Source organism: Mustela nivalis (genome assembly GCF_964662115.1).
Source record: "Mustela nivalis genome assembly, chromosome: 4".
NCBI lineage: Eukaryota > Metazoa > Chordata > Mammalia > Carnivora > Mustelidae > Mustela > Mustela nivalis.
The window spans coordinates 32003898-32025926 of record NC_139023.1 but is presented as its reverse complement, the minus strand read 5'-3'; the positions used below and the strand labels follow the sequence as shown (position 1 = coordinate 32025926).

General features: G+C 41.3%; 1 protein-coding gene across 9 annotated transcripts in view; it reads left to right on the top strand.

The window, feature by feature from the left end:
* Positions 1–19206, top strand: part of GRXCR1 (glutaredoxin and cysteine rich domain containing 1) — a 223765-nt gene extending 204559 nt beyond the window's left edge. For all 9 annotated transcript variants that reach the window (XM_082728785.1, XM_082728783.1, XM_082728784.1 and 6 more), the window contains one exon: positions 18892–19206. In XM_082728785.1, coding sequence (XP_082584911.1) covers positions 18892–18957 — 66 coding nt within the window. In that variant the 3' untranslated portion in view covers positions 18958–19206. The remainder of the gene's footprint in view (positions 1–18891) is intronic.
* The last annotated feature ends 2823 nt before the right edge of the window (positions 19207–22029 follow it).

Genomic DNA, 22029 nt, shown 5'->3' with positions numbered 1-22029 from the left:
TCAGCTTTATCCAGTCAGAAAGCAAAGTGAAATCACAATTTTAAAGCAAGTTCAGGATTCCAAACTCAGTGACATTGCACCATGTGATTAAACCGGGCTCCTTACATAGCACACAGAGGAGGAGAGAAGTCAAACCCCACAACAAAGAAGACAACAGAAGGGGAAAGGAAATTCAGGAACCAAATGTGAAGTCTGTCTGTGGGCGTGCAATTGAGATAAGGCCTCAGTTTGATCTGAGGTCAGTTCTCAGCACTTGCTGCTTCTGATCAAGCAGGGAAGGATTTTGGTTGTTTGGAGATCCATCAGGTAGATCTTTCGGAGCAGTTGCCTTTTTGAAGTGGTCAGACATAGAACGGTCAGGTCTAAAGACTCTGACAGTTTGCTGCCCAAATCCTTCCCTTTTTAAATGGATTTAATCAGTTTTGGGTCCCCGCAGACCTCCTCTGGTTCTGCTCCTTATCAGTTCTGGGGAGTCAGCTGATGTGGGTTCCAGGGACATCTCCTAGCTGCAGTACCTTAGCTGCTTATGTCATTGCTTGACACAGGCGTCTCCTTGACGACGTGAGACTCCATTTTGTTCTCTACAGATAGGAATAGATTTTGCATGGTAGAGGTTAGTCATTTGCTTCGTTAAATTCTTTCTGTTGTAGGTTATCTTCTCTATTCACTCAATCTTTCTTTTTTTTTTTTTTAAGATTTTATTTTTTAATTTGACAGACAGAGATCAACAGTAAGCAGAGAGGCAGGCAGAGAGAGAGAGGAGGGAAGCAGGTTCCTCAAAGAGCAGAGAGCCCGATGCAGGGTTCGATCCCAGAACTCCGGGATCATGACCTGAGCTGAAGGCAGAGGCTGTAACCCACTGAGCCACCCAGGTGCCCCTCAGTCATTCTTTTAATTACCATTTACTGCATATGTCTTATGGAGCCAGCACTAAACTACATAATGTGAGGAATAAAACCCAACTCTTGGCTTCATGAACTATTCAGTGGTATATTGTGAATGGTTGTTTAAAGTGATTTCTGTAAGAATTTGGATACAGAACTTGACTTTCTCCTCCTTTTCCAGAGGATTCTCTCTCTCTCTTTTTTATTTTTTATTTTTTTATTTTATTTTATTTTATTTTTAAAGATTTTATTTATTTATTTGACAGAGAGAAATTACAAGTACACTGAGAGGCAGGCAGAGAGAGAGAGAGAGAAGAAAGCAGGCTCCCTGCTGAGCAGAGAGCCCGATGCGGGACTTGATCCCAGGACCCTGAGATCATGACCTGAGCCAAAGGCAGTGGCTTAACCCACTGAGCCACCCAGGCGCCCCTCTCTCTCTTTTTTAATTGGCCTAACATAGCCTCTGCTACCCATTCTTCATTTCTCCAAGCTTATATTTTCCTCCATTTAGTTTCCTTTATTAGACCTTCATTTTGTTGTATTCCTTTCTTCAACTTTTCTTGCTTTCTTTCTAATTAGTTCCATCTCATGGCCCAAGAACTGAAGGGTAATCTGCATAACTTGTAACCTTACCTTGATCCTACAAGGCTCCAGAAGTCAGTAACAGTAACTCTGACCATGAGCATTTATCCAAGTTCTATGGATCTTAATACAACTTTCTCTCATTAGTTCAGTGAGTGTCTTATTGGAATAATTCTCATTCTTCCCTATTCATCAGAGCACTTGTATCATCAGGACATGGGATCATCACAACATTTTAATTTGTGGAACTTGAAGCTTCATCCATTAATTTACCCAAATTCTGACATTAGGACAACATGCTGAGCAAGCCCACAGATCCCACAAGATGACTGGAAACTGCTTAATGAACTCTTACTGCAGCTAATGGTTACCACATAATTAGGAAATTAGTATTCTGATGTTTCTAAACATTACAAAAACAATAGAATAACAGGATTAGACAACTTTGGGTGGCCCTACTCATGCTTACAGAGTTTTCTGATATTTTCTCTCAAACCCAGTACTTTGGATTTTGTATTAAAACAATATAAACATTGAACAGTCTATAAGCTGACACACTATATAAATGTGTCAGCTCCTCAATTACTATTGTCTGGAAGGAATTTTAGAAATTACAGACAGATTAAAATGTCACTCAGGAATTTTTGGTAAGGGATGTTGGTTCACGTGCACAAGTCTATTCAAGTAATAGCTAGGATCTCATTGCTCAATAATATTTTTGCAATAATTCGTTATCTCACCTAATTTTTGGCAAGTTATTTATGCCTTTGAATATCTGGTTAGGAGCAAAGAGATAGATGCACATTTTGTTCATGTAACTCTCCCTCATAGTTAATAGAACAAATTGTAGTAGTATTCCGTATTTTACTGATTCCCAAACAACAAAATTAGCATGAGTTCCCAATCTCTGGAGCTTCCCAGATGAAATCGGAAACCAGCTCCCATACATGGAGGGTCAGAACTGACCAGGAAAAGAGGCAGGCCGCTCCAGATTGGTAGGTGGCAGTTTTAACAAGCAAGGGAACCTCATGTGAAGCTTGTCTTGAGTGGCCACAGGATGAGTAGATTTCCATACCTGCCAGAGTTTTAAGTTTATACAAAGACCTTAATTGGCTTCAGTCACAATACTCTCCAGATGACCTCTGGCACCTTATTCTCTCAAGGCTTCATTCTTGAAACAGCTCCCACTGTGGGAAGGGTGAGCAGAGCATATCTTCCGAGGACAGGGGACAAGGTGAGGAACCTCTAATTGCCTGTCAACTGACAGTCATGTCTTCCTGATTAACTCCTCCAACAGTTAGGCCATGGAAGAATTGGGTAGACTCTCTTTTGCACCTTTTTAAAGTAACGATGTGTGTGGAATTGAAGATCTTTATTATGTGAAAATTCTGAAAGCTTGACTTGTCCACAAAATGGGTAGAGTAGCAAAAGCCAGGTTATTGATTTGCAAGAGATGGTTTTTTTCAGAAGAGAAAGCGCAGGGGAATTATTTTCTAACAACTCAGTGGAGCTCAAACAGGGGGAAAGAGTGCCAATCTGCTGCAGACCGAATGAGGGTCACTTTAGGAAGGGAGAAGAGTTGGATGGGCTTTGACTTCGGGGGAAATCGGCAGGTCTAGAGATTGGGGGGTAAACTTCCTGGAGTAGAGCAGGGTCAGCATGGACAAGAACCCTGCTCATGAGTGCCCCAGAAGCAGCCTGTGCTGGCAGAGCAGCTGTGCTTACCTACAGGTGCCCTTGGATGTAGAGACAGCTCTCTGTGTCCTCTCGTGACTGACTCATGAGGGCCGTCATTTGACAGCTGTCAGCACACTCCTTGGGAAACATCTGGCAGAAGTGATGCCCTCTCATGTTTGAAGATTCTGCTGAGCTCTTTTCATACTGTTCCGAGTGAAAACTTCCCTTTACAGCAACACAGATCTTCTGACTGTCCCCCTTGCTCTGGAGCAAGACCTTTGGCATCCACATTAATTATGTGGTTATGAGAAAGAATAAGGCTTGCGATATTCATACATAGGGGAGACTGAACAATGATAGTTACTCACCTAGTATATTGCTGTCTTATTCCCATTGACACACTGCCACAAACTTGGTGGCTTACAACAGCACAGATTTATTTATAGTTCTGGAGGTCGGAAGTCTGGAATGAGTCTTATGGGACAAAAAGCAAGCTTTCTATAGGGCTGTATTCCTCCTGGAGACTTTAGGGGACAATCCGTTCTTTGCATTTTCCAGCTCCTGGAGGCTGCCCACGTTCTTTGGCTCCTGGTCCTGCCTCACTCTGACCTTTGCTTCTGTTGTTATGTCTCCTTTTCTAACTTTCCATCTTCTTTCCTTTCTAAAGATCATTGTGATTATACTGGGCCTACATTGGTAATCCAGGATAATCTTCCTGTATCATGATCCTTTGTGCAATGATGTCTGCAAAGTTTCTTTTGCCATATAAAGTACTATATTCGCAGGTTGTGGGGATTAGGACAGAGGGATTTTGGGGCAGTCATTAGTCGGCCAGCCACACTCCATATGTGTGGTAAGCTTATTTCGTCTATGAGAAAACTATAGCTTTGTGGTGGTTTAAATTTCTTTCTAATGTGTGTCACACACCAATACACTTCTACTGTGGCCACATGAGGATATGGCCCTGGACTTAAGTGTTGGCCACATGACTCCCTTTGGACAACTGAATGATCATAGGTGTGGCACATGCAATGGCTGAGTTTTCCCTCTTGCACACCTTCCATCACCAAAGAAGGGCATGCTGCAGGAGGCTGGCCCATCCTAAGGGAGGGAGAGACATGAAGAACAGACCTGGACCCAACCAATAGTTTGAAGGCAAATCCTGCACAGTTTAGCGCTGATCTGCCTATTGCCAGCTAGACTCATGAGTGAGCAACAAGTGCAATGTGTTATACAGCACTTGGGGTGGTTGGTTAGGCAGCAGAAGCAAGTTGGTACCAGTTCACAGACACTGAGTGCATTGCTCAGAGTCACACAACGGTAAGTGAAAGAATTATTGGAAAGTTTGTCTTCAGAGCTTGGGCTCTTATCCACTAAGCAACTAGTGCCCAGCCACTCATTGGATACCTGATTCTATCATATCTCTGCCAAGATCTTACAAAGTCTCGGGGCAAGAGATTCAGAGTCTTTGGCAAGACCTGGACTCAAGTCTCACCTCCTTTGTGAACCTACCCAAACTGATCACACCCGGTAGGGGAAAGCCATCTCATCCACTTCTGTGAGTGTAGCTTAAGACGAAATTAATTTTTTGGTGGCCATATCACACTGGTGTGTTGTTGGCTTGTTGACTCATTCCAACATCTTTTCTCAGTGAAAATATTCATGAGGTTAAATCTTTCAATCCCATAAAACATCTGTTTTTATTTAATATAATCCTCGTTAGCTTTTTTCTGTGTTTACATACAAGATTCTATGTTCAACAAAATTTAATTTCATTGTGTTAGTCCAAGATGTTAATCCTTTTGGACTCTGGTCTTGTAACTAGCCATGCCTTAGCACATTTTTAATGGAGTCGATGGAACACAGTTTTGATTAGGGTGAATTATCAGCATGGAGTAATATTACGTGAGTAAAAAGAAATGAACTTAAAGGAAATAAAGCATCCCTAACAAAGTGGCAAATGTACTTTAGTAAATGTTAGAAAGCAATACATTTAAACTAGCGGACTTTTTCTAACATGGAAAAAGGAGGGAAACAAATGAAGTGTAAGTGGTGACTGTCAGCCTCCGGGGGTTTCTCTTTACGATGTTCTTTAACAATGGTCTTTACACACGACTCATACGGTGCCAGAAACTTGGTTCAGGAAGGGAGTCATTTGTCTCCTAGGGGTCATGGATCCTATTGCCTATCATCTCAGAACAATAACTGATTTCTGGGAAGCAGGTCGCTTGTAGTCATGGCACAAATTTTGTATGTTGGGTCAACTCGATCAATACTCAGTAGGATTACGCTTCTAGAATCATGGAACTTCATTTGCCATTAAAACTCAGCAGCAGGAGCCCGAAGGCTGAAAATTTGCCTCTCTGAGCACCTCATGCTTTTAACTATAGTTTTAGGACAACATAAAGTTAGGCACATTGGTCAGGCAAAAGAGGTATTAGGAAATCTCTTACAAGAGGAATACAAATAAACCAACCATCCTTTCCTGAGGTGACCAGCTCTCTTTTCAATCATAAGAAAAACTAAATCATGGAACTTTGAGACACAGCATCCTAGAGGCTCTTACTTAATCACAGAGGTCAGGGCTCCTCCTCTGATTGTGGGATTTTTCTTTTCACATAGATATATTTTTTTCTTTTATTATTCCTCTTAGTTCGTGCCTACTTCAGCCTCCTCCATGACCAGTGCTTTCTGCCTCAGTTACAAGTTGGCTTTCTCAAGAAGTGTTTTTCATAGTTCTGAGATGTTGGAAGTGCAAATGTGAGGCGCAACCAACCACTGCTGGAAAGAACATTTGACTTGATTTTTCTATACCAGATGAAAAGTGACTAATAATTTGCCTCCTGTTTCTCAGGGGAAGGTACAGGAAGTACTATCGTAGTCATCACTGGGGCTTCTTTCCCTACCAGTTGTGATCTGCAGGAGATGCAGTTTTGCGAGAGACCAGAAAATCTAGAGAGGGTCCCGGTCATGGATTCCCGTGTATCCATCATCATCTCTGCTCATTCAGCCCTGTGATGCTGCACTGATGTTGTAAGAGCTCACATGGCCCTTCACATAAGTAATCCCCCACCCCCTGCCTTCTCATAAGTTCTTTCTCACGATGCCCAATTTGTACTTTCTCTAATTCTTAAAACTACCCAACTTCATCTTGTTTATGTCCAGACCCTTAAAAACATAGCTCTACCAATTATTCACAAGGGCAGAAAAATCTCCCCAAGTTTCTAAGAATCCTAACTTTCCTTTGTGAGAGAAAAAAGAAACAAATACCATAATTCTTAAGTCATATCTTAAATTATTTTTGTATTCTTTTCCCCCTCCGTGAAGGGGTCAGAACACTATTCTCTGGAGGGAGGTGACCTGGTTTCAGATGCACAGTTTTGCTGTTTCCAGGGTGGGTTTTCTGGGGAAATTTATTTAACTTTTATAAGCCTTAGTTTTCTCATTGCTGAAGTCAGGATAATGATTGTGATGATTTCCTATGAACTATTGTGTAGAAATCATTTTGCAAAACGCCTGGCATATTGTAAGTACTCAATAAATACTGTTATTATTTTTATTATCCATTTTTAAAAAAAATTTTAAGTAGGCACAGCATAGAGCTCAACACGGGACTTGAGCTGAGATCAAGAGTGTAATACTTAACCAACTGAGCCACCCAGATGCCCCTATTATCCATCTTCTAAACAAAATGTGAATTGTAGGGGAGGAAGTCATACATCTGCTCTACAAGGTCCTTCTAGCTGGACTTAGAGAATCAAATTGACATAAAACAGATTAATCGGAGAAAATAATATTTAATAGTGTATGCAAGGAAATCCACACAGACATGGGAATTCCAAGGACAATGAGGCAACATGAAGTTTACATGTACTAAGGGGGGGGGAGGTCTGAGTTTACAAAGGGAGAAAGGTCATTAGCAGGAAGATGAAAGGAGATGTTTCAGAAAACAAAGGTTGTCCTGTTATACAGATAAGAGTCTTAGGTAAAGAGGAGTCTCTGTTAATAACCTTGCTCCTGGTATAGACTCTCCTTTCCAATTTAAATTTAGGCAATTGAAGATCGGGAATAGAGCTTTTCCTTATCTACTGGGTTTTGATTACTTTTAACTCAAAATAATGTTCATGTCAAAATGGCCCCTCTTAGAGACCCCCTAGTGACCCTGTCATTGGTCCCTATAGAATCAGTCATTGCTAAGTACTCTGATAGCCAGTGAGACACAAAGACAAATAAAGCATGATTTCCGTCCTCAGAGGAACTCAATTACTATTATAAGTATTATAATATATTTGTAAGTATATACTTACATAAGTATGCTTATACTTATATACTTATATGTATTTTAAGAATGAGTATTGTAAGTACTCAGCGCTTACTCGGGGACAGGGGCAGGACATCTGAATTCTGTAAATCTTACAGAAATCTTACTCCCCTCACATAATGTCTTTTAAGGGCTGCTTGAAAGCCCTGGGCCACTCCTTAAAAGCTATTATGGTACTGCCAGTTTTGTTGGCTGAACTCCTTTCCTTTGGGAAATCTCAGCTGCTGTCTTTAAACTTGGCTTAGCCTCTGCCACACAAACCTGTTTTCCTGAGGCCATTTCCTCTGTGATTTGATCTTGGCCTTGGCCCTGAGCTCTGTCTTTGTCTTGGATTCAGTAGTCTTAACCTCCTGTGATGACTTGGCCTTGAGTTTTCCAGCCTGGCTCTTGGCTATAAACCTGTGAGCTCGGCCAGCCACCCATGCGCCTTGTGTCTGAGCATTCCTGTACAACACCTGTCATCCTAAAAGCCTGGCCTGCCTCTCCTGGGCAGAGGTGGACTTTTTTTCTCCTTTACTAATAGCCTGGATTGACTTGTTACACCTCTCAACACCAATCAGGGTATTATTTGTAAATATACGGAGTGGGTTCTGCTCTAAGCCACAAAGCAGACTACTAGACGTGGCTTAAAATATTCAGACATTTGTTATATCAGTTAAGAAGTCCAGAAAAGGATGGTGGGGTTATGGACAATGGGGAGGGTGTGTGATATGGTGAGTGCTGTGAAGTGTGTAAACCTGGTGATTCACAGACCTGTACCCCTGGGGATAAAAATACATTATATGTTTATAAAAAAAATTAATAAAAAGAAGAAGAAGAAGAAGAAGAAGAAGAAGAAGAAGAAGAAGAAGAAGAAGCAGCAGCAGCCCAGAGAAGGCTGGTGTGGTGCTTGTTGGTTTGACGGCTTGATAATAGGGTGAACAACCCATTTCCTCCTGTTCTGCTTTCTCGTCCTTAGCTTCTTTGTGTCTTTCCCTCATGGGTTCACAATGTCTGCTGTAGTTTAGAGCTAAGCCAGAGTCAAAAACAGAAAAAGAAGCATAGCAAAAAAGAACATTCTATGTAGGTATGACCCTTCTACCAGTACCTCTATCTAGAAGTTCTGTCTTCCATTTCATTAGCAGGAAGAGGGTCTCACAGCCACCGCTTGTTATGCCAAGAGGCTGGGAAGGTGAATATGTATGGCATTGCCTCTCTGGGGGAAGAGAGCATGGAGCATGGGTTTGGAAATAACTGTTGGATAAATAAGCAACAGTGTATGCCACACCATTACTCAAGAACTTTGATAAGATTTAATTTTTATTTCAGTCACACTAGGTCATGCTACTTGAATTAGAAAAGCACTTTAAAGATGTTATTCATTTATTTGACAGACAGAGATCACAAGTAGGCAGAGAGGCAGGCAGAGAGAGAGGGGGAAGCAGGCATCCTGCAGAGCAGAGAGCCCAATGCCGGGCTCGATCCCAGGACCCTGGGATCATGACCTGAGCGGAAGGCAGAGTCTTAACCCACTGAGCCATCCAGGTGCCCCTAGAAAAGCACTTTAATAGTGATCATATTTCATAACATTTATTCTGCCTGTCCTTGTTTTTTCCTGTCATTCCAGGTTCATTTTCTCTTATTTAATTTAATTTTATTTTATTTCCTCTTTTTTTTTCAGTATTCATTCCTTTTGATTTGTGGCTGCCATCCACCTTTTCTAAGGCATAGAGCTTGTTTTTTAAAAAAGATTTTTATTTATTTATTTGACAGACAGAGATCACAAGTAAGCAGAGAGGCAGGCAGAGAGAGAGGAGGAAGCAGAGAGCCTGATGTGGGGCTCGATCCCAGAACCCTGGGATCATGACCTGAGCCTAAGGCAGAGGCTTTAATTCACTGAGCCACCCAGGTGCCCCAGGCCTAGAGCTTTTTACCTGATTCTATTATTCTAACACCAGTACTTCACTGACCTCAAATGACATTACAGGTGGTAAACAATTTATTCCTAACTAACTGCTGTATGAGTCTGTCTGTTAGTTATCTGCCATCATCATAGCAGGGCGCTAATTGTGTCATTTTCAAAAGGTGCATGCCACATCTGATTTGAGCGGAGCCATCTGACACACAGAGGAGCGTCCCCCAGACATACATTGCTTTATTTTTCCCTTCTGCTTGCCTACTTTGACTGAAAAACAAAAGAAAATAGAGAACACAATGAGTTACAGAGTCGCAGTGATTATTCCCACAGCTTCATCCTTCGAAGTCCCTCTCCCGCCTCCCCCTCCCTTGCAAGCAAATCACCTCAGGGGCTCTGCAGTCAGTGACGTGGAACTCATTTCGCATTTGAGGAGAACAATGATAGAAAAGCTCTCTGCATGCAGAGCAGGGCTGACTCTCTCTCAGCAAGCCTTTCAGCAAGGCTGCTCTGACTGTCCCGGTTCTGCTAGTCATAACACGCTTTTTAAGACAATTATTTCAAAGAATAATATTCGTATTGGTAATCAGAGCAACCCTTTATTGAATGGCTATCTGTGACAGAAATGACCTTAGGTAGCTTTCTAACAATACTGTTTCTTGAATCCTCAGCACATTTGCAAGCTGGGTATCAACTCATTTTGCATGATAGAAGCTGACAACTTCCCAGTGGGATTTAAAGGACAATGAAAAAAAAAAAAAATTGTCCGCACACGTTTTGGTCTTCATTTTGATCCCCTGCCTGAAATTCTTTTCATTATTTTCCCATTTTCCTGCTTCAGCGATCTGTTAGGCTTAGGTTGAAGTCTTAGGAGCCGAGCCTGAGATTCGGTTCTTGTGAAAAGTTCTTGTGAAAAGTGATTTATTGAGGGAGTAGTCTCAGAAGAAAAGGGTAAGGAAAGCAGGTTAGGGCAGGGGAAGAAAACTCAGCAAGGGAGAGATCTTGGCAGGAGACCAGCTGCTGGCTGGAGACTCAGGATACAAGCAAATTGCATCGCGGGTTTTTTTCCCTCCTTGCAGGAAGGGGCTGGCGTTTAGTAGGCCCGTGTGTCTGCCACTGGCCATTGGCTGTCCCTGTAGGCGTGTTTTATGTGTGTGTGTCAAGGCGTCATCCATTCTGCTGAGACGTTTATCCAGAGAAAAGAAAAGCTGTGAGGTTTGAGCAGCTAGTACTCACAATGTCGGGGTTGCAGGGGGAAGTGGGTCAGCCAGCCTGGTGAAAAGGAGCCTGGGAGCTTCCGCTGTAGTCTACCTCTGAAAGACCCGCAGGTTTGAGCAGCTAGTACTCACAATGTCGGGGTTGCAGGGGGAAGTGGGTCAGCCAGCCTGGTGAAAAGGAGCCTGGGAGCTTCCGCTGTAGTCTACCTCTGAAAGACCCGCAGATCCCCTTACCCAAGAATCCAACACTGCCACTGGATGCAATCAGCAAGAGGTTCTTTATTGTTACGCAGGCGCCTGCGGGTGGTCAGCAGCTCCTGCTAGCTGAGCACACCCGGCTGGGGTGGTGCCGGGTTTTTATAAACAGGTACAAACAAGTTTTGGGTGGGGCGCAACTGATTGGTTGACAGAACTTTTGAAAAAGGCATTTGTGGAGTTTGCTGATTGGCTTTGGGGAGAGAGGCGGGAAGGGGGAACAAGCTGATTGGTTCTGAGGGCGCGGGAGGAGAGAGGCAGGGAGGGGGAACAAGAAGGGGGAAGGTAGGAATGCCATCATGGCGTCTTCTATTATTTCTATAAGCCAAGCAGTTACAGAAGGGCAAAAGAGCAATTAATCACGCAATAACCTAATCTACGCCTAAAAGCCAGCGGTTCACAGAGAAGCAAACAAGCGGTTAGTTATCCTATCTATCTTCTAGGGGAGGGGGCTTTCTGGGGGAGGGGTCTTTCACCTCTTGCCTTGTTCAGATTTACTTGCTTCTTCCATGAAGTGTATTCCTTCCAGGCACAAACTGGCCACAGCGAGTGGAAGAGTTAATAGGATAAGTTATAACCCCTGCACTATTGTTGGTCTTGAAGTGATAACTGGTATTTATTTCGTCCCTCTTTTATCATCCATTTCAGACCCCCTCCTCCTACCCTTCTGCTGCTCTAGGTGGTTTGCTTGGTTGGCACATATTTTAAGTCCTTGTAGAGTCCGAGTCTATCTATGATCACTATGCCCTTGTCAAGCAATGGTTGCGGTACTCGACCACTTACATTTAAAACCAAGTGAGTACTGGGCGCCTGGGTGGCTCAGTGGGTTAAGCCTCTGCCTTCAGCTCAGGTCATGATCTCAGGGTCCTGGGATCGAGTCCCGCATCGGGCTCTCTGCTCATTGGAAAGCCTGCTTCCCTCTCTCTCTCTGCCTGCCTCTCTGACTACTTGTGATTTCTCTGTGTGTCAAATAAATAAATAAAATCTTTAAAAAAAAAAAAAAACCAAGTGAGTACTAAGAGAGGCACCTGAGTACCAGATGTATTTTTGTCTGTCCCTAATATGTAGCAGCAGGTCTATCTCTTTGAGACAACCAGGGTCAAATCTTTCTGCCAGTACAGTAACTTCTTTTTATACTAACTAGAGTATTGTCATGGTGAACCTGTGTCAACTATAGCTCTAAGTTTAGTGAGCCTCTCACTGTGTTACTTGGTGGAAGTATTCCCTTCTGGGACCAAGAACTTGAAACTAATCACACACCTCAAGTGGTAGGAATTACCCAGCTGGGTACCTAGGAGTAATGGTGAATGGGACCATCCTTACATCTTCCCATTGGTTCCTGGACCTATGAATTCTAGCTATTGACAATATAGCACCATAGAATAACCCCTGGCTTAAGGTGTAAGTGGCATCCTGAAGAAGGATACCCCTTCCCACAGGCTGTCATCTCCAAGCTAATGCATCATCTGTACCTTCAAGATGCTGTTCTGAAGCCCTGTCAAGTGGTGGGTTCTGGACAGTATGGTACATGGTATGGCATGGTCTTGGTCTTGATCCATAGCCCTAGGGATTGGTGCTGTGTCTTTGTTGTGGCTGGCTAAAGATTCTGACGACCCTTCTTCCCTAAAGATACTCAAAGAACATGGAATCTGCTGGGTTGTGGGAACCACACTTCGGGGTTGCTCATATTTCAGCCTGTAGCTGGTCTTTGTGTGAGGCCTGGCCCAAACAAGTGAGCTTCTGTGCCACGTGATAAATGGAGGTGTCCTTTAACACCTGAGGAGGTCTACCAAGAACTCTGCTTCTTTCTTAGAGGTAGAAGGAGCAAAATAATTTGTCTTTTTCTTTTGAGAGGAGGTTCCAACATGCCTCAGTCCACCAGACTCCTAAATAATTCACCAGGAGTTGAAAGTTCTTGGCTCTTTGTGGGATTTATCGCCCACACTCTGGAGCAGTGTGTCATATTATATGTAGATCTTCTTGTTCATTAGGTCTTATTAAGATGAGTTATTAGTCCTGGTAGGTCACTCTGAGGTCCTGTGTCATGTCAGTGGTCGGCTGCCCTTACCCACTGCTGTCTCCTGGATAAAGTGGCTCCCATTCATCTGAGGGAGTTATCGTCTACTCAGAGGAAGAGGCAGCTGAGAAGAGTTCGCAGCCCCCATTCACAGCCGCTGAGGACAGTGTACCAGCCTGGAGAAGGGGAGGGGTGTGTACACACCCTAGCATCCACCACACCCTGTAAACAGAAAATGGTGTTATCTGGACAGGAGGGAGGGGAAGTGTTGGATGGGGACAGGATCAAAATTCAGGATGCTGGGGGATCTCTCCTGAAAAGATTTCATGGAAAAGCCCTGAAAGGCAGTTAGCATCTTGAGAAAGAGAGGAAACTGGAGTGCTGGTTGCCTGTGTTGAGTAGCCAGGGGCTTTCCTGTGGAAGTGGCAATGGTGTTGGGGAGAGAGGGTTGTTAAATATTCAGGAAGTTAGTGAGTCAGTTGTGAAACACTTGGCAGTTTGAAATTGGCTGTGGTGGGAGTATTCCTAAAACAGAAATTGGCTAACACTGGAAATTGGGGCTTTGTTCCTCTCCCTGAAAGTAGTTTACCAGCACACCATGGTTATTACTAAAAAGTTTCTGAAAAGAATGTCAAAACAGGAAAAGGTGAAGAGTAGGAGAGCCCCCAAACCTCAAACTCTATCAACGTAATAATTTATCCTACAGCCAAAGCTAGTCCCGGCACATTTTTCTTTTCCACAAAATGCAATCAGAAAGTGCCATCTGGTTAGCCATTTTTAAAGGCCATTATTGTCATTTTCTCATTAAAAGAAATTCATTTACTTCCAGGGTTTTTTCAGTAACTTTATGTTGCCATAGATATGAAGAAACTTTCCCCCATTCCATTTCTCAGCCTCCTGTGGATTTCTTCCTCATACAACTGAAAAGCTAATCATGTTACTCTCCTGCTGAAAACAAACCCATGGCTCTTTGTAGCATTTAAATATAAAGTCAAACTTGCTAGTCTGCTGTATGAGCCTGAGTTCTTTCCAAAAGCAGAATATGAAATAAGGACTTGCATGCAGGTCGTTTGTTGGGAAAGTGATCTCAGGGCAGGAGGAAGAGCTAGAGGAATGTGGAAGAAGTAAGGAGATAAAACCAATTCAAAGGTGCATTGATTACAGCCATGAGCAACTAGGGTTTCTTTGAGTCACATCCTGCTGGGAACTTCCAAGGAGTGTCTAAAACGCCTTTCAAAATCCACATCAACAGGGAGAAGCATTTTTTTATGGGCACTTTCCCTTTGGTGGGGATCGCTCCAAGAGATCTCTATCCCCCCACTCACCACACACGCATTTCTAGGCTCCATATGCCTAAAAGCTAAGGGGTCTTCTTTCAGAGCCCACCCTGAGGAGCTGGAGAAAACCCAGAGCTCAAAGCAAAAGATGTATGGCACAAATTCACAGGGAATATCTCTCAGAACAAAATGAAACAAAGTTCATGTGGAACTGTTTCTCGAAGCCATGGTTGGGAGATGGAACCAAAGAGGCAGCTGATACACATGACTTACAAAGCTTTCCCTGATTTTCTATTTTACTCTTCCAGTCTCATCTCTGGACATGGTAACCCTTAGAACCTATATGTATCAATATAGTTACTCTAACAATACTTTGCCCTTTTATATAATCTGATTTTTTTCCCCCTTTGTTTTTGGTGCATGCTGATTTCTCTTCTTGAAATCTTGAAATGCTGCCACTTTTCCCTCTTAGTTAACTCAATCTTTTAAACTAAACTCAGATGTGCCTCTTTCCTGGAAGCTTCCACGTTTCCCCCCAGTTAGTATTAAATGCCTCTATAGCTCTTGAAATTTCCTTATTATAGCTCTACTAAAGCCCCATTACAACATACTATAGCTCTAACACAGAAATCTAAATTTACTGCTGAGCCTGCCACAGAGAGATCTGTGAGGGACTGTATTTTAAATTTCCATATCCTGGGTGCCTAGCATAGTACTTGCTATGTAATATATGTTCATAAATACCTGTGGACTGAATGAATTGAGTAAATTTTGATTTTGCAATGGACTGCTTTTCCCGAACAGAGAAAATCTAATCTGATTTAAGGCCATTCCAAAACAATGGAACATGGATCTATTTTGAAAGAAGTTTACTAGATATCCAAATATGTCTTTGATATATATAAAATCAACAAAGCAGTAACAATGAAATTTTAAAAAAGCAATAAATCAGTAATAATAAACAGAGGACTCCTACTCTCAAGAATTAGACACAAACACATAACATTATGAATAATAATATATAACATATAACATTATGAATAATAATAAAGGGGAGAAGATGACACACTGAGAGATGAAATACTGTAAGGTAGTATGGGTGAATAGGGAAATAACTAGAAGAAAATATATTTACTAGGAGGTCAGAGGATTCTGAGATCTGGGGATGAAAGGATAAGGAAGTTGCCTCATTTCTAAATATGAATTAGTAATTATACTTAATTTATGTGGGGATTAAAATAAGGAATCATGAGGATTAAAACAAGGAATATGTTTATAGAGATTAGAACAGTGTCTGGCATATAACGCTTTATTACATATGATATACTTACCTTAGAAAATGGGGAGGTGAGTCTCAGCAGACCTAAGATATGTTTGGGAGCTGATAAAGACAGTTTGTGTGTGGAAATGGGGGGAGATAAGACTGGAGAGCTGTTTTGGATTCTTAGTGAGGACCCCAAAAGTCAGCTCTAGCCAGCTATGAGGGCAAACAGAGATAAGGTAACTGTATGTCTTAGTTTCCCCTGCAGTTTAACTAGTGCCTTGGTATAATTCTTAGGACGCCTTTCACTTTTCAGTGTCTTGTTTGGATAAGATATCTAAAAAATTGATATTTAAACAAGGGTCATAGGGATTTGTGGAGGTTATCTGGCATAAATATGTGACATACACTAAGAAAAACATTTCATGGGTTGATAACAAACTGTTGTTTGTTTAAAATCATATTTGTTTCCACAGAATCATAAAAATCTAGCACTGAAAGGGGCCTGGAGATAGATGGTAGAATTCATTCTTCATTTTTATATTGGCACATTGTAATTTGCTTTCAGTGTATTTAGAAATGTTCAAAGAAATATGTGAAGCTGAATTTTTTGCATAAACAACAAAAACAAGAAAATACAAAAAAATAGAAGGAAGTCAAAGCTCATGGCAAAAAATACAAATAGCTCATGCATATGGGAAATGCTTTACTTCATATTCAAATGACAGCTCTAAACTATTTTCATATGCCAGATTTGGAATTGTATATGCTCGTCAATACTTTAGTATTGGCATGGCAATTTTTGTGTAGTGATGTCAACATTCTGCACTTTGCCCTTATTATCTAACACACATAATTGAGAAATTGGGAAACTAAAGTACTGATAATGGTGATATGAACATGGTTCTTGTGGCTTTAATAAGGCAAATTTTAAAGCCATCAGTTGTACTTGAAAAAAAAACAAATCAATCTAGTGTTGAGTCAACCTAAGTCTACTCACTGGGCAGGAGTAAGAGATGCAGGACAGGACTTCCATGAGCCCTGTTGGCTTGTATCAGCTTGAAACTGGTCAGAACCTATGCAAAGCTGATCACCACAGTGGGGAATGGGATATGTGAGATGTGACACCATGAGGATCTGAAGTGGTGTGTGAGAAGTGTCTGATACAAAATCTTCTTTAGATTGCCTTGGTATTTTCATTTCACCTGTACTGACTTCTTCTTTGAATTCAGTTCATTTTCTTCACACATTTGGAATTAAGGTGTGCAAGGTCACCTCAAATAGGACATTTCTTTCTCTCTCTCCACTGACCAGTCTGGTAGTTTTGGCACCATCACTTCAGTCCAGAGAAGAACATCTTAAATGGTTACTTAAGACTTTTGTTCTCTGGTGATACTGGGTATGTTTTGTATCCAGTTACAAAACCAGGAGGTAGCTTGGCTCAGGTTCTTTTTGGCAGGGCTCTGTCTTGCTATATTTTGTATAAGCTGTATTTCTAGGCAGCTAATGAGTTTATCCGCCCTCCCTACTCCCTAGTACCAGTCATGAAATGATAAGTCCTAGCCTCACCCCATTTTAAGTAATGAGTCTGGCTTTAGTCTATTGCTTTGGGAACTATGTCACTTTATCCCCACCTAACACTTTGTTTCTATTTCTGGTCCTTGATGTGAATATCTTCTTTTGATTTTTTTTTTCCAAAAGATCTACCTTTTCATTTTTTTAAAATATATTTTTTAAAGATTTTATTTATTTATTTGACAGACAGAGATCACAAGCAGATAGAGAGGCAGGCAGAGAGAGAGGAGGAAGTAGGCTCCCCACTGAGCAGAGAGCCTGATGTGGGGCTCCATCCCAGGATTCCAGGATCATGACCTGAGCCAAAGGCAGAGGCTTTAACCCAATGAGCCATCAAGGCACCCCTACCCTTTTTCATTTTAATCTCCCATACTACTTGGAGCATTGAGTTGGGGCATATCTATACCTAAAGTTACTAGGTATTATAACTTCATAGTAACTGCTATCTTGACTGGTCATCTGTTGGAAAAATGATTTTGAACAGATTTGAATATCTCTCCCAGGAAAACTACTAATCAAGTATAAATATAGAACAAAAATGTTTCCATACATGCAAAGATTCAGGAGCATTTGCCTTCCTCATATCATTTCAGGAAAAAAAAAATTAAGCATGACTTTTACAAAAAAGAAAGGCACAAACCAAGAGATGAGAAAATTTTGGAATTTAGGAAACATTATGGGTTACCTGAGACACATCGACACATTAATCAAGAGAAAAGAAAGTAAATTATAAACATCAGGGAAAACCACAGGCTTAAAAATAGTCATGAGCCGATATGTAGCATATGCAAATTTATCATTTTGAGATGCTAGTCAATGTTTTTTGGTCTTTCATGCCTTTGACGTTTTGAAGAATACAGTTATTTAGTAGAACATTCCTCAATCTGGGTTTCTCTGATGTTTCCTCATGACTAGATTTAGGTTACACATTTTTGGCTGGGATATTATGTAAATGATGTATCTTTTTGGGGGTATCACATCTGAAGGCATATGCCCATTTATTCCTTATGAATAATATTACTTGTGATAACTTTATTATGGTATTGTCTAGTATCTACACTGTATAGTCATTTTTCTTATTTTATTTAATTTTTCTTCAGATTCCTTGTTTTTTGTTTTATTTTGTTGTTGTTTTTATTATGTTCAATCAGCCAACATATAATACATCATTAGTTTTTGATGTAGTATTCAACAATTCATCAGTTGTGTATAACACCCAGTGCTTATCACAAGATGTGCCCTCCTTAATACCCATCACTTGGTTACCTTATCCCTTTCCTCTGTAACTCTCAGTTTGTTTCCCCAAGTCCAGAGTCTCTCATGGCTTGTCTCTCTCTCTGATTTTTTTCCTGTTCAGTTTTCCCTCCCTTCCCCTATGGTCCTTTGCACTATTCCTTATATTCCACAAATGAGTGAAACCGTAAGATAATTGTCTTTCTCTGCTTGACTTATCTCGCTTAGCATTATCCTCTCCACTTTCATCCATGTCGATGCAAATGGTAGGTATTTGTCCTTTCTGATGACTGAGTAATATTCCATTGTATATATGAACCACATCTTCCTCATCCATTCATTTGCTGAAGGACATCTGGGCTTTTTCCACATTTTTGCTATTGTGGACATTGTTGCTATGCTATGTGGACTGGGGTACATGTGCCCCTTCTTTTCACTACATCTGTATCTTTGGGATAAATATTTAGAAGTGCAATTGCTGGGTAGTAGGGTAGCTCTATTTTTAGGGTTCCTCTATTTCTATTCTCGAGGAACCTCCATACTATTTTCCAGGCATCTGTAATGTCATTTGCAAATATCTTCTTCCATTCAGTGGGTATGCTCTTAGTTTTGTTGACTGTTTCCTTTGCTGTGCAGAACCTTTATATCTTGATGAAGTTCCAAAAGTTCATTTTTGCTTTTATTTCCCTTGCCTTTAGAGACGTGTCTTGAAAGAAGTTGCTGTGGTCGCTGTTGAAGAGGTTACTGCCTATGTTCTCCTCTAGGATTTTGATGGATTCCTGTCTCACATTGACGTCTTTCATCCATTTTGAGTTTATCTTTGTGTATGGTGTAAGAGAATGGTCCAGTTTCATTCTTCTGCCTGTGGCTGTCCAATTTTCTCAGCACCATTCATTGAAGAGACTGTCTTTTTTCCATTGGATATTCTTTTCTGCTTTTTTGAAGATTAGTTGACCATAGAGTTGAGGGTCCATTTCTGGGCTCTCGTTCTGTTAATAAATAATTTATTGGGAGATACTTTGAGGTTGTGTGATTATCTCATTACTCATCAAATTTGTACACCCAAGATTAAGTACATATTGATAACTTTTGCCTAAATAAATTTTTAGAATTATGTTTGCACAATGAAGATTTTCCCCCTACAGTGCTTAGTAGTCTTCTGTAAGAAATATTTTGTTTCTCCTTTGTTTATAGATTTATTTATCCCATCTATTTATTATTAGCATGTAGACTTGTGGACTCTTATTCACTGGGTTATAATCCATTACTGTCCTTATTTATTTTAATACTTTAAATCTTCCAGTTTGGACCAGTAGGAACCCCTTAAACTAGCACTGGTCTCTTTCTGACACAACTTAATCAATTTTTTAAAAGACTTTATTTATTTATTTGACACAGAGAGAGAGTGTGAGAGGGAACACAGCAGGGGGAGTGGGAGAGGCATGAGCAGGCTTCCCACTGAGCAGGAAGCCCAAGGTAGTGCTCAATCCCAGGACACTGGGATCATGACCTGAGCCAAAGGCAGACCTGAGCCATCCAGGTCCCCAGCCCCAGTCAATCTTTTTTATTAACATATAATGTATTACTTGTTTCAGGGATACAGGTCTGTGAATCATCAGTCTTAGACAACTCACAGCACTCACCATAGCACATACCCTCTCCAATGTCCATCACCCAGCCACCATAACCCTCTCATCCCTCTCCCCTCCAGCAACCCTCAGTTTGTTTCCTGAGATTAAGAGACTCTCATGGTTTGTCTCCCTCCCTGGTCCCATCTTGTTTCATTTTTCCCTCCCTTCCCCTCATGAAAACCTGCCCAGCCTCCCAAATTCCTCTTATTAGAGAGATCATATGATAATTATCATTCTCTGATTGACTTATTCACTTATTCACTTAGCATAATACCCTCTAGTTCCATCCATGTCATTGCAAATAGCAAAATTTTGTGATTTTCGATGGCTGCATAGTATTCCTGTGTGTGTGTATCACATCTCGTAATCAATTTCTTAAACAATTTGATTAAATTTCTTAAATAATTTGATTAAATTAATTAAATAATCAATTTCTTCCTGACTTTTTGTCTTAAGGCATTCCAAGCTCACTTTATACCTTCTCTGAGGAATCTCAGGAATCGACCACTTCTTCAAAGAGCCTTGGTACCTTTCGGGGCAGAATGGCATTAGGAAACCAAAATCTGGGTAATAGGCTTGCTCACTACTGCTTGTCTGTCATTAATTGCCTGTCCTTTCAGTGAGCGAATCTAATGATGGTGGTGGAGGGACCTCTTTCATAATCTGGATATTTTTTTAAGTTAATTTGAAGCTGATACCATTCTTTCTCTCCTGGTAATGCTGATGCTTGGAATGTGTCATTTTATTTTTGCTCCTTATTGATCTTACTTTTGGCGGGGAGAATGTATCCAGTGATTTGGACTCAGGAAGCTGCCATTATGAGTGCTGACCAGAACCTCTGAGATCCAGTCTTTTGGTGTCTTCCTTATCCAGGGCACTTTCAGTCTCCAGGGTAATTAAAATTTAAATGGAGATTTTCAATGAATTAATGTATATGCTGATAAAAACCTTGAGACTGGAAATCTATGCTCTCTCTCCCTGTGATCTTTTACGTTAATAGTGTGTGGTGGTTTAGGGTCACAGAAGAAAGCTTGGGGGAAAATAAAGCTAAGGATTATTTCCTTAAAGAGAACACTGATAGCTTCTGTAATTTGCTTTTATACAAAAGCAAGAGGCTACTGCTCTTTTCCCAATACATTTGGTATTTTCTCTCTCTTTCTCTCTCTTTCTGTGTGTGTGTATGTATCCTGGGCATTTATGAAAGTCTAATCTGATGTTATTGCTGAGAGCAGAAATACAGAGAGGGGGGCAAAAAGTATCTCATTTCCTCCAGTATTGATAGCACAAACGAGAACTTAGTGTTGCATTCCGATGAGATTGTGGCTTTCATTAATTTCACACTCACAGCTGATGAATGAAAATTGTTTTGTTCTACTAGGCAGACTGCTCCTGCAGAGTAATTAATCCCAAATGAAGGGCTGGAACAACTTCCACTGAAAATGCTCTGTGTCTGCAGCTCAGCTGAGACTCAAGGACGAGAGCTTTACAGGCAGCGACTCGTGACTTCATGATTCCTCTCGCTTACACGGGGAGAGCGACAAATGGAGTCACTGACACGCGTTTTAATTAAAGAGACTCTGAAACAGGTGACCAGGCAGGGTGAAGGAGGTACAGAGGGCTTCTTAGATAAGAGCTTCTTAGAGTGAATACATCTGACTCTAAAAGATGCTGTCCTGGGCAGAAAGGCTACCTCAATACTAATGTATAGAATGGGAACAACTGGGACTATGAAGCGCCCACGATAGTCTTCTGCCAGGGAAACAAGACAGGAATTAGACAAAGTGACAGGAAGGAAGGGCGTCCTTAAAAGAGGCCCCTTAATGTTTAGTTTATTAATGTTATGAGACACAATACGGAACCTCACTGGTGAGTATGTGTTTGAAGATTCCAGCACTGCCAGCGCTGACTCGTATCTGAGTATAGATCCAATGGTTTGAGATCAGTTTTATATGCACCTAATATTTCTCCCAAAGTCGCCCCCGTGAGCGTCTTCCTTGTCATGCCAGCTTCACCTTCACAAAGGGATAAACCCGGGGTCACTGTCATGTATTTCTTGAGCAGCTCCAGCCTTGACAAAGCTTTGTTTTTTCCTTGGAGCGCTAAAGTTCCCAGAGAGAATTGAGCCCCCTTGTTTCTTAACATGTCACGTAAGGACCAGCAGCTGCACCTGGAAGTTTACTGTAAGAAACAGAATTTTTTGCTCCA